Raw genomic sequence first — 13,989 nt, 5'->3', positions numbered from 1 at the left:
AAAACATTTATTTTGAACATGTATCATGTATTTTGAAAACATACTTAACTGTTTAAAACCAGAACGTTTTAATACATTTTACGAGGCATGTTTTACCTTGCTTCAGATTAGCCTATTAGATCTCCTCTTTCTACATTTCTAACGGATATTTTCATCTGTCACATGAAACCGCTTGACTGTGCAGTGCCCTCTCGACAATGGTGTTTTCCCGCCAATTGCATTATGGAACGAACATTCCTGCGTAGCCTACTTACTGCCCTGTGTGCATTACTGCGCTTATAATCTTAAGAAATAATAGTTTATCAAAGCTAAGCTAAATGTTCTGATCTGTTGCATCAGACTCATTGCTTTTTAACGTCTTTGTTTTATGTAGCCTAGGCCTTCTGGCCTACTGGTTGAATTTGGGATCTATCTTCCCACAAATGTCCAGACTCTGGAATAGACGATCTTTCTCGACAAGCTGACCAATATAATAGGTAGCCTAAACTTTTCTACTATAGTAGATTCACATAGGATAGTGATTTTGCTGTTCATTAACTTACTCATTTTGTTGGCTGAGGAAAAGTAAATGTCGACAGTTATTCTAACATGTTCAAAGTGCACATCAGAATTTGGTAAGATTTGGCCGCATTTTCCTAACATAAACCCTGCTACACAGACTCGCGATGCTGTGTCCCAAACTAACGTTAAGCAAGCAAAAATCAAACCGCTATGCAAGCTAACTACGTAGCTAGCACGATATTTACCTTGATTGAAGTTCGATTCATCTTCATAGTGTAGTATACTATGCTGTTACTAAGCAGTGATGTAGTACGACAGTGTTACGTTACTACACTTAATAGGAAATGCACATGCGCACTAGTGTGCCCGGGAACTGTAGGGCACGAGAGGTTTTGACTAAACGAAAACTAACTGTACTCCCGTCTCCTGCCTGGTCATTTCTCCACAACACAAATATTACACATAGTTTGTCGCCCTACAGAGCTAGCAATTTTGCAGAGTCGTATATATATTTTGCGACACTAGATGATTGACTAGTAAGCCTTCAGGGTTGTTACTAGCTTCCGACTGCTAACACGGAATTCTGGGATTTGTAGTGCAGACAAACTACAACCAGAGATAATAGCAAAAATAGAATAACGAGCCAGATTCAGTTTCTACAGGAAGCTCAGGGACCGGCAGTGGTAATTTACTCATCGATTAAAAATGTAATCTCAATACAGTTTTCTGTTCCCAAAAATAGAATATGTTACGAACAGAGTAGATTAAGTTATGTAGACTTTACCTTTTTAGAAACTTTGGTAAAAGTGCGTTGTTTAGATGCGCATTTCAGAGTAAGCGTTCCATAACGGAAAAACGCAAATGTATTCAAAAACGTCCCAATAGTATCTCACTATCTCGTGCTTGTCCTGCCGAATATGATTAATTTGCTTATTTTGTGAATGGGTGGAAGAAGGTCACCTAGCTGTTAGTGTTGGACTAGTAACCCAGCCGACAAGGTTGATTTGCCCTTGAGCAAGGCACTTAACCTTAATTTGCTCCAGGTGTGCTGTACTGCCATGGCAGACCCTATAAAGCACCACATTTCACTGTACATATCCTGTGCACGTGACAACAATTAAACATCTTATTTAAAATCTTTGATAAAGGTTAGAGTACCCACATGGACCTTTCTCCAACAGCTTCTGCTATAACTGCATCCCACATTTAATTTAAGTGCATGTTTCACTTTCAATCACTTCTAACCTGATAACACATATTTACTTTTCTATTTGTTTAATGTAATGTTAAGAATGTAGTCCTGACAAAATAGAAATATATCCAGAATGCACCCTAAGTTATAAAGATCTGTGTGAGTTGGTTAGGTGCGCATTATACTCTTTCTCTTCCGCCCGACATTTCACTTGAACCATATTGAGCAGGAAAACAACAAGAACGCTATTGTCCTTTCATGGAGTTGGGGAGATAGTCAAAACCATTCCTAAAATATGTCCTTGCTATATATAAAACACTTGTCTTATTATATTCTCAGAATCTATCTAAACCCCTACTCACTCTAGCCTGGTCCTATACTGCACTTGTCACAAAGAGTTGGTTAAAGAACATTCAGCACGGGACCAGGCTACCACCCCACCAACCCAAGCCTTGTCCCATTTTGTATTATATGTGCTGTAGCCAACTCTTCCACACAGAGAGGAGTTGGCTACAGCACAAAAAGGCTAATCCTACCCCAACCCACCCATTCTTATGCATTTCAAACAGCTAGGGTTCAGTGATCATATTCAGTTGTTATTGTGTCCATTGGTATAATCACAGAGGCCTTTCCCAGCCCTGTTTGGCAGTATGACAGTCAGTGCCTGTAGCCATCTCTCTATCAGTCTCCCTGAGAGGGTCCCTGCTACTGATCCAAAGGGTTCAGTTGGAGAGACGTTCTAGAATGCTTGATTTGATATGAAGTTCGTCATCTCATCAGACAAGGCCTGTATTCATGAAATATCTCAAAATAAGAGTTCTGATCTAGGATAAGTTTAGCCTTTTAGATCATTATGCATAAGATTACATATGGGGGGGTGGGCTGATCCTAGACCAGCACTCCTACTCTGAGATGCTTTATGAATACATGCTCTGGACTGCATATGTATAATTGGTCTCGTCGTCGTATCCAATCCCTCAGTTCTTCATCTAGTTTAGTCCTCTGCCTTGGCCTCCATCTCTCCATCCTCGTCATCTCCGTCCACCTCAGCGTTCTCTCTCTCCAGTTGCTCCAGCTGGCGGGCCAGCTCTGTCTCATCTATGTCGGTCACAACCTTCGCCTGGAGGGGAGGAAAACATATAAGACATTAACACATGCACATTGAAAGCGCAATGTCCTGAACATTGTTGCTGTTTTTAATACTGTTTTAATGTGAGATCTCTGGCGAGTAAGACTTCCAAAGCAAACCAAAGAGTTTGACAAAAGTATATTGTATTAAAACTTCCTCTACTTCTCTGCTTGTCAAATGCGGAGAAGGTTTATTCAGTATGGAACTTACGTTACAGCAGTTTTAATAAATGCACTACCATATGTTTTTTAAACTTTCACAAACAACTGCCGTTTTGACCCTTTCCCAACATTTTACAGAAAAAAATGTTTGCTATATAAAATCTTCCCCTACTCTTCTGCTTTTCAAGCAAGAAGTCGGATTTCAAATCGGCGCTACCAATCTGTAACTAGAGCTATTTTTGTAACCCATCGCCTGTTTTTCAGGCTTCGGTAAAACATGTCAGAAGTTTGCAGATTCATTCAATTCAAAACAACTATCATTTTGACCACTAAACCAAAGAGTTTGACAAAAGTATATTGGATTAAAACTTCCTCTACTTCTATGCTTGTCAAATGCGGGGAAGGACTTGCGTTACAGCAGTTTTACTAAATGCACTACCATGTGTTTTTTAAACTTTCACAAACAACTGCCGTATTGACCCCTTTCCCAATATTTTACAGAAAACAATGTTTTCTATATAAAATCTACCCCTACTCTTCTGCTTTTCAAGCAACAAGTCGGATTTCAAATCGGGGCTACCAATCTGTAACTAGAGCTATTTTTGTAACCCATCGCCTGTTTTTCTGGCTTCGGTAAAACATGTCAGAATTTAGCAGGTTCATTCAATTCAAAACAACTATAATTTTGACCACTAAACCAAAGAGTTTGACAAAAGTATATTGGATTAAAACTTCCTCTACTTCTCTGCTTGTCAAATGCGGGGAAGGTTTATTCAGTATGGAACTTGCGTTACAGCAGTTTTACTAAATGCACTACCATGTGTTTTTTAAACTTTCCCAAACAACTGCCGTTTTGACCCCTTTCCCAACATTTTACAGAAAAAAATGTTTGCTCTATAAAATCTTCCCATACTCGTCTGCTTTTCAAGTACGAAGTCGGATTTCAAATCGGGGCTACCAATCTGTAACTAGAGCTATTTTCGTAACCCATCGCCTGTTTTTCTGGCTTCGGTAAAACATGTCAGAAGTTAGCAGATTCATTCAATTCAAAACAACTATCATTTTGACCACTAAACCAAAGAGTTTGACAAAAGTATATTGGATTAAAACATCCTCTACTTCTCTGCTTGTCAAATGCGGGGGAGGTTTATTCAGTATGGAACTTGCGTTACAGCAGTTTTACTAAATGCATTACCATGTGTTTTTTAAACTTTCACAAACAACTGCCGTTTTGACCCCTTTCCCAACAGTTTACAGATTATTTTATTTTGCTATAAAAAATCTTCCCCTACTCTTCTGCTTTCAAGCACAAAGTCGGATTTCAAATCGGGGCTACCAATCTGTAACTAGAGCTATTTTTGTAACCCATCGCCTGTTTTTCTAGCTTCGGTAAAACATGCCAGAAGTTTGCAGATTCATTCAATTCAAAACAACTATCATTTTGACCACTAAACCAAAGAGTTTGACAAAAGTATATTGTATTAAAACTTCCTCTACTTCTCTGCTTGTCAAATGCGGGGAAGGTTTATTCAGTATGGAACTTGCGTTACAGCAGTTTTACTAAATGCACTACCATGTGTTTTTTAAACTTTCACAAACAACTGCCGTTTTGACCCGTTTCCCAACATTTTACAGAAAAAAATGTTTTCTATATAAAATCTACCCCTACTCTTCTGCTTTTCAAGCAAGAAGTCGGATTTCAAATCGGGGCTACCAATCTGTAACTAGAGCTATTTTCGTAACCCATCGCCTGTTTTTCTGGCTTCGGTAAAACATGTCAGAAGTTAGCAGATTCATTCAATTCAAAACAACTATCATTTTGACCACTAAACCAAAGAGTTTGACAAAAGTATATTGGATTAAAACTTCCCTCTACTTCTCTGCTTGTCAAATGCGGGGAAGGTTTATTCAGTATGGAACTTACGTTACAGCAGTTTTACTAAATGCACTACCATGTGTTTTTTAAACTTTCACAAACAACTGCCGTTTTGACCCCTTTCCCAACATTTTACAGAAAACAATGTTTTCTATATAAAATCTACCCCTACTCTTCTGCTTTTCAAGCAACAAGTCGGATTTCAAATCGGGGCTACCAATCTGTAACTAGAGCTATTTTTGTAACCCATCGCCTGTTTTTCTGGCTTCGGTAAAACATGTCAGAATTTAGCAGATTCATTCAATTCAAAACAACTATCATTTTGACCACTAAACCAAAGAGTTTGACAAAAGTATATTGGATTAAAACTTCCTCTACTTCTCTGCTTGTCAAATGCGGGGAAGGTTTATTCAGTATGGAACTTACGTTACAGCAGTTTTACTAAATGCACTACCATGTGTTTTTTAAACTTTCACAAACAACTGCTGTTTTGACCCCTTTCCCAACATTTTACAGAAAACAATGTTTTCTATATAAAATCTTCCCCTACTTGTCTGCTTTTCAAGTGCGAAGTCAGATTTCACGTTGCACAAGTTGGAACCGGTGTTTTTCAGGATTAAACGCGCCAAATAAATGGACATTTTGGATATATATCGACGGAATTAATCGAACAAAAGGACCATTTGTGATGTTTATGGGACATATTGGAGTGCCAACAACAGAAGCTCGTCAAAGGTAAGGCATGAATTATATTTTTATTTCTGCGTTTTGTGTTGCACCTGCAGGGTTGAAATATGCTTCTCTCTCTTTGTTTACTCTGTTGCTATCCTCAGATAATAGCATCGTTTGCTTTCGCTGAAAAGCCGATTTGAATTGTTGGCTGGATTGGCTGGATTCACAACAAGTGTAGCTTTAATCTGGTATCTTTCATGTGTGATTTAATGAACTAATGATTTTTATAGTAATTTATTTGAATTTGGCGAACTGCATTTTCTCTGGCTTTTGGCCAAGTGAGACAGTAGCGTCCCGTCTAAACTCAGATTTTTGGATATAAATATGAACTTTACCGAACAAAACATACATGTATTGTGTAACATGAAGTCCTATGAGTGTCGTCTGATGAAGGTCATCAAAGGTTAGTGATTAATTTGATCTCTATTTCTGCTTTTTGTTACTCCTCTCTTTGGCTGGAAAAATGGCTGTGTTTTTCTGTGACTTGGCTCTGACCTAACATAATCGTTTGGTGTGCTTTCGTCATAAAGCCTATTTGAATTCTGACATGTTGGCTGGATTCACAACAAGTGTAGCTTTAATTTGGTATCTTTCAAGTGTGATTTCATGAAAGTTTGATTTTTATAGTAATTTATTTGAAGTTGGCTCTCTGCATTTTTACTGGCTTTTGGCCAAGTGGGACGTTATCGTCCCACATATCCCAGAGAAGTTCAACTGTTCTGTGTTCTTTTCTCTCTTCATCTCTGCCTGTCTAGTGGTACATGGAACCTGTCGCACATGCATTAAAAAAACCTTAAGATGTCAGCTGATAATTTTCAGATTTACACCACATAAACACAGCCATTTTCACTGGACTATCTGTTGCTATCTGTTGCTGCCAAGTCATAATTTCCCTTGGGGTTAGCCTTGCAATAACCAAGTGGTGAGACACATAGCCCTCTATATTTAAATGTTTAAGGTACACTCCAGTGTTTAAGGTACATATACAGTATCTTCTATTGACATTATCTTCTATTGTTTGTCCTCATGTGTCTTTTTTTTCAGCATAAAGTACTCTGTAGCCACTTAGTGTGGACACCAGGTGAGACCACACACACACAATAATGGTCTCTCTTCTTCACTTCATCCCTCTCCCTCTTCTCTCTAAATCTTCTAGGTTATATCAGCTGTTTTGGTGAATCCCTCCCGCATCTGAACTGGCTTGACACAGAGGACACAGCATGATCATAGGTGAGAGGTTACTTGGTCGGGTCAACAGGAAGTATTATTAAAGCGATGCTTTACATTGAAATACAGACAGAGATGTAGTAGTCCCAGAGTGACTGACCGTGTTAGAATAAAAAAACTATGCTTAAAACTTCTTATGGCTATATCCCGCTACCGGGATCGATATAACAACAGCCAGTGAAAGTGCAGGGCGCCAAATTCAAACAACAGAAATCTCATAATTAAAATTCCTCAAACATACATGTGTTTTATATAATTTTAAAGGTAATCTTGTTGTTAATCCCACCAAAATGTCCGATTTCAAATATCCTTTTAGCGAAAGCACTACAAACGATTATGTTAGGTCACCACCAAACCACAATAAGCACAGCCATTTTTCCAGCGAAATATAGCAGTCACAAAAAGCAGAAATAGAGATAGAATTAATCACTAACCTTTGATTATCTTCATCAGATGACACTCATAGGACTTCATGTTACACAATACATGCATGTTTTGTTTAATAAAGGTAATATTTATATAAAAAAATCTGAGTTTACATTGACGCGTTACATTCACTAGTTCCAAAAACATGAAGTGATTTTGCATAGCCACATCGTTTCAACAGAAATACTCATCATAAATGTAGATGATAATACAAGTAATACACATGGAATTATAGATATACCTCTCCTTAATGCAACCGCTGTGTCAGATTTAAAAAAAACTTTACGGAAAAAGCAACCCATGCAATAATCTGAGACGGCGCTCAGAAATATAATAAAATTAGCCGCCATTTTGGAGTCAACAGAAACCAGAAAATACATGATAAATGTTTCCTTACCTTTGATGAACTTCATCAAAATGCAGTCCTAGGAATCCCAGGTCCACAATAAATGCTTGATTTGTTCGATAATGTCCGTTATTTATGTCCAATTAGCTACTTTGGTTAGCGCGTTTGGTAAACAATTCCAAAGTCACAAAGCGCGTCCACTATAACGTGACGAAATGTCCAAAAGTTCCGTAACAGTCAGTAGAAACATGTCAAACGATGTACTGAATCAATCTTTAGAATGTTGTTAACATACATCTTGAATAACGTTCCAACCGAAGAATTAGATTGACTTCAGATGAGCGGTGGAACGGAGGTCCTCCTCATGTGAACGCGCATGTGAAAGCATGGTCAGCTCGTGGCAGTAGTGACTAATTCCTGTCTCCTTCGGCCCCCCTTCACATTAGAGTCATCAGACAAAGTTCTATTGACTGTTGACATCCAGTGGAAGCCGTAGGAAGTGAAAACTCATCAATATCTCGCTGTAATTTCAATGAGATCTTGGTTGAAAATCTGCCACCTCAGACAAAATTCAAACAGGAAGTGGAACCTCTCAGGTTTTTGCCTGCCATATGAGTTCTGTTATACTCACAGACATTATTCAAACAGTTTTAGAAACTTCAGAGTGTTTTCTATCCAATACTAATAATACTATGCATATATTAGCAACTGGGACTGAGGAACAGGCAGTTTACTATGGGCACCTCTGTGCACCTTTCATCCAAGCTACTCAATACTGCCCCTGCAGCCATAACAAGTTAATCATGCTCTCTCTCTATCCATCTGTCACTCATCTGCAGGTATGTTTTGATGTGAGAGAGGAAGCCAGTCCCGTCATCGCCACCTCACCCACTCTTAAGATAACCTTCAGGCAAACTGGGGGCCCAAGGCTGGTTAGGAGACACCGCAATTGTGATTAACTGAGAGAATATCAGGGTAGCACTGTAATTCATTAATCATATGCTGTCTTCCCCTGTTCTTACCTCTTTCCCTTTCTGTCTTCTACTCCGCTCTCCCCACCTCGTCTTTCTTCCTCATTTTATAATGCACACCATATGTACATTGAAGTACAGCTTGAACTTGTATTTATAATATTACAATTATAATCATTATAATGCATTTATTATGTATTTATAACACCTGGATCATGAACATCTTTCAACAAAGTCTTTCACATTCTCCACTGGTTGAAATGAAGTATCTTATTGAAATACTATCCTGTGTCCTCAGATTAATGCAGATGCAGGGAGTTAGATTTGCAGAGTTTTTTTAATGTATATATGAATTACAAATCAATCATGCTTCTAGTCTATTGTATAGTTACAATGTGTAATCATTGATGTCCCAGGAGCAGGACTGGTAAACACTGTTGAAGTGTATAATTGTAATACATACATGCAGACACAGCATCATTCAAATAATGGAGTTTGATATGACTTAAAAATAATGTCTCAGAGATTCATACCTGAACCACACCTTTATTTGCCAAGGAAGAGTACATGATCAGTGAATATATTCAATGTACAGGCTATAATGTGGGAATCTCATGACTGGTAATAACTATAGTACATGTATATAGGACTTGCATCCTTGGCACAATATTATATTCTACTCTATTCATAGGCTTCATTAATGCCATTCAGACTTGAAGTTGATACAACACTATGATAGCTGAGGTTCATAGATAGGTTCTGAACTAATATTCATACCAAACGTTTTAGGGTCCATACACAGATCGGCTACATACTGTAGCTAACTACACATCCATAGGCATACAGTTATTTTTGTCCTCCACTACACTACACTAGTAAATAGTTAGCTATGTTACTTCAGCTGCATTGCAAGGCAAGCTTGCACAATTGTACATTCAATTTGCAATAAAAGCTTTAGCCAGCTAGATTATTTACATCCACTCTTTCACAAGGGCACACCACCTCAGTGCTAACAGTATAACTTGGGTTCAAAGGCACATGATTACTGCATACAATAGCTGTGGGGTCAGCAGAGACATTCAGGGCATTTAGAGGAACATACATTACGTTACTTGGAACATACATTAGGTTACTTACATTGTGTCTTCCAACACCCCTGGGATAATGTACATTTGCTAAAGCATTGTGAAAACTCAGTGAGACAATGGTAGGGATTAACTGAGCTGGGCTTGGGTCATTGATAAGTCATTGTCTCAATGCAGCCGGTGCTGGTGATCCTTCTTCAAAATGTTGTAAAACAGTAAACTCACTGAAGCATACAAATTACTCTTCTTCCCTGCCTAAGCAAGTTATGTCTGACTCTGGCATCATAACTGAGAAGAATGGGATAAGTGTTGCTTTTAATCATCATTTTATCTTGGTAGGCTTTTTATTTGAGAGAAACGGTGGTGTAGTTGACCCTGGTCAGTTAATCGACTGCTCTTCCCTCTGCCAGCCTCTAGCGGTTAACCTGTCAACTTCTAGTGAATCTTTGTTTTCATTTCAACAATTTACTATCTGTGATGTGCTAGATTCCTTGCTTAAAAGATTAATGCAAAAAATATCCACTAGAGCTGATATGCTTGATTCATTTTTGCCGCAGCTCTCTGCCCACCTGATTGCTGAATCATTAACCCATATTTTTTTTATTACGATTATATCTGGTACTATCCCTAAGGTTTGGAAGGCGTCCCATGTATTCCCTCTTCACAAAGGTGGTAACCCGGGACCTACATAATTATTGGCCTATTTCAAAATGTTCTTGCCTAGCTAAAATATTACAATCCTTGATTCATTCTCAGCTAAGATCTTTCTTATCTTTGAAAAGTATTCTAAATGTACATCAGTAGGATTTTAGACCAGGTCATAGCACTATATCTGCTGCATCCCTAGTTAAAAACGATGTGATTAACCATATGGATAAATGGCAACATTGTGCTGCCCTCTTCATTGACCTGCCAAAGGCTTTCGATACTGTTTATCACTTACTGCTATTTCAAAGGCTTTCCTCTATTGGCCTAGACCAGGCTGCATGTAACTGGTTGAAAAATGACTTGACCGATAGAACTCAATGTACAGTATATCTACAGATAGTGTTATATCAGGTTTCCTGGATATTACGAAAGGTGTCCCGCAGGGGTCGATTCTGGGTCCTGTACTTTTTACTGTTTACATTAACAATATCGACTTGTCTGTAAAAGATTGTAACATGCAGTTGTATTCCCATGATACTGTTGTGTATGCTATTGCCCCCTCGGTTGACCAGGCTCTATCCAAACTACAGTCTGCTTTCATTGTATTGCAGAAAAACTTTATTGACCTGAAATTAGTACTGAATGCAGGTAAAACTGTACCAGATATAATCATGTTCTCTGAAGTGCATAAAAATAAGTCTGATGGTGTCACGTTCGTCATACGAAGGAGACCAAGGCGCAGCGTGATTAATATACATCTTCCTTTTAATAAAGAAGAAGACTGAACAAACTATACAAAATAACAAAACGAACGTGAGCGCTAATAGACACGAGTGCAGACATGCAACATCACATAGACAATAACCCACAAAACCAAAATGGAAAATGGCAACCTAAATAGGATCCCCAATCAGAGACAGCTGTTTATCGCTGTCTCTGATTGGGGATCCTATTTAGGTTGCCATTTTCCAACTCAGGCCACCATAGACCTACATTTACCTAGACAATCCCAAAACCCCATAGATATACAAAAACCTCTAGACAAGACAAAAACACCCATACCACCCTCGTCACACCCTGACCTAACCAAAATAATAAAGAAAACAAAGATAACAAAGATAACTAAGGTCAGGGCGTGACAGTACCCCCCCCCCCCCCCCCCAAAGGTGCGGACTCCCGGCCGCAAACCTAAACCTATATGGGAGGGTCTGGGTGGGCATCTAACCTCGGTGGCGGCTCCGGTTCTGGACGCCGCCCCCTTCTTTACACTGAGTCCGCTCTTGTAGCACAGACCCGTGGATCATCGTCGGAGGCCCCGGGCTGGGGACCCTCGCTGCGTGGATCAACGCCGGATGTTCTGGACTGGGGACCGTTGCTGGAGACCCCAGACTGGGGACCTTCGCTGGAGACCCCGGACTGGGGACCTTCGCTGGAGACCCCGGGCTGTGGACCGTCGCTGGAGACCCCGGGCTGTGTCCAGAAAAACTCTAAAAGGGGAAATGGGAAACTCTATTCTATTCATATTACTATATTCCTCTTTAATTGACATATATCATGACATGACTGACTATGAGACATGGCTAGCTAGCGACATTTTGTTAGCTAGCTAACTTAGCTGTGAAGTCACCGAAATTATTTTATTTTTTATTTTTTATATAACAATACTGTAAATTGGACACTGCAGTTAGATTAACAATAATTTAAGCTTACTGCCCATATAAGACATGTCTATGTTCCGGAAAGTTGGCTATAGTTTACGACGTTATCTAGTTACATTATTGCATATTGAGCAACAACTGTCCCAATTTCGGGACACCGATCCAGTAGAGGTTTTAAAGCCCGTTCACAGCCGTGGACGCTGCTGAGGGCAGGACAGCTCATAACAATGGCTGGAACGGAGCAAATGGAATGGCATCAAACACTTGGAACCATATGTTTGATGTATTTGAAACCATTGCACTGATTCCGCTCCAGCCATTGCCACAAGCCCGTCCTCCCCAATTAAGGTGCCACCAACTTCCTGTGGTTCCTAGGATCTCCACTGAGCTAGGCAAATCTGCTTCTAGTTTTAATGCACTGTACTGCTGGAACAAATTTCAAAATACATTTCATCTTGATGTTCAGGTGCGTTCAGGTGTTGTGACAAGATAGGTGTGGTATACAGAAGATAGCCCTATTTGGTAAAAGACCAAGTCCATATTATGGCAAGACCAGCAAAGAGAAACAACAAATAAGCAAAGAGAAACAACAGTCCATCAACACTTTAAGACATGAAGGTCAGGCAATTGGGAAAATTTCAAGTACTTTGAAAGTTTCTCCAAGTGCAGTCGCAAAAAACGATCAAGCGCAATGATGAAACTGGCTCACATGAGGACCGCCGCAGGAAAGGAAGACCCAGAGTTCATTAGCGTTACCAGACTCAGAAATTGCAGCCCAAATAAATGCTTCACAGCGTTCAAGTAACAGACACATCTCAACATCAACTGTTCAGAGGAGACTGTGTGAATCAGGCCTTCATGGTTGAATAGCTGCAAAGAAACCACTACTAAAAGATACCAATAAGAAGAACAGACTTGCTTGGGACAAGAAACACGAGCAATGGACATTAGACATGTGGAAATCTGTCCTTTGGTTTGATGAGTCCAAATTTGAGATTTTTGGTTTCAACCGCCGTGTCATTATGAGATGCAGAGTAGGTGAACGGATGATCTCCTCATCTGTGGTTCCCACAGTGAAGCATTAAGGAGGAGGTGTGACCAGCTTTGCTGGTGACACTGTCAGTGATTTATTTACAATTCAAGGCACACATCATGGTTACCACAGCATTCTGCAGTGATACGCCATCCCATCACGTTTCCACTTTGTGGTACTATCAATTGTTTTTCAACAGAACAATGATCCAACACACCTCCTGGCTGTGTAAGGGCTATTTGACCAAGAAGGAGAGTGATGGAGTGCTGCATCAGATGACCTGGCCTCCACAATCACCCAACCTCAACACAATTGAGATGGTTTGGGATGATTTGGACCGCAGAGTGAAGGAAAAGCAGCGAACAAATACTCAGCAAATGTGGGAACTCCTTCAAGACTGTTGGAAAAGCATTTCAGGTGAAGCCGGTTGAGAGAATACCAAGCGTGTGCAAACCTGTCATCAAGGCAAAGGGTGACTACTTTGAAGAATCTCAAATATAAAATATATTTAGATTTTTTTAACACAATTTTGGTTATTACATGATTCCATAAGGGTTATTTCATAGTTTTTTGGTCTTCACTATTATTTAACAATGTAGAAAATAGTCAAAATAAATAAAAACCCTTGAATGACTAGGTGGGTCCAAACTTTTGACAGATACTGTAAGTATTCAGACCCTTTACTCAGTACTTTATTGAAGCACCTTTCGCAGCGATTACAGCTTCGAGTCTTCTTGGGTATGACGATAAAAGCTTGGCACACCTGTATTTGCGGAGTTTCTCCCATTCTTCTCAGCAGATCCTCTCAAGCTCTGTCGGGTTGGTTGGGAAGTGTTGTAGCACAGCTACTGTAATTTCAGGTCTCTCCAAAGATGTTTGATTGGGTTCAAGTCCGGGCTCTGGTTGGGCCATTCAAGGACATTCAGAGACTTGTCCCGAAGCCACTCCTACGTTGTTTTGGTTGTGTGCTTAGGGTCGTTGTCCTGTTAGAAGGTGAACCTTTG

At 39.6% G+C, this 13,989-nt stretch overlaps 1 protein-coding gene across 2 annotated transcripts in view; it reads right to left on the bottom strand.

Moving 5' to 3' along the window:
• LOC139543508 (cation channel sperm-associated auxiliary subunit beta-like) overlaps window positions 1-2,809 on the bottom strand; it is a 34,015-nt gene extending 31,206 nt beyond the window's left edge. For both annotated transcript variants that reach the window (XM_071349643.1, XM_071349646.1), the window contains exon 1: window positions 747-2,809. In XM_071349643.1, the coding sequence (XP_071205744.1) occupies window positions 747-773 (27 nt within the window). In that variant the 5' untranslated portion in view covers window positions 774-2,809. The remainder of the gene's footprint in view (window positions 1-746) is intronic.
• Window positions 2,810-13,989: the final 11,180 nt, after the last annotated feature.

This window comes from Salvelinus alpinus, chromosome 18 (genome assembly GCF_045679555.1).
Source record: "Salvelinus alpinus chromosome 18, SLU_Salpinus.1, whole genome shotgun sequence".
Lineage (NCBI taxonomy): Eukaryota > Metazoa > Chordata > Actinopteri > Salmoniformes > Salmonidae > Salvelinus > Salvelinus alpinus.
The sequence above is the reverse complement of the archived record's forward strand: the minus strand, read 5'-3'. Positions and strand labels throughout refer to the sequence as shown.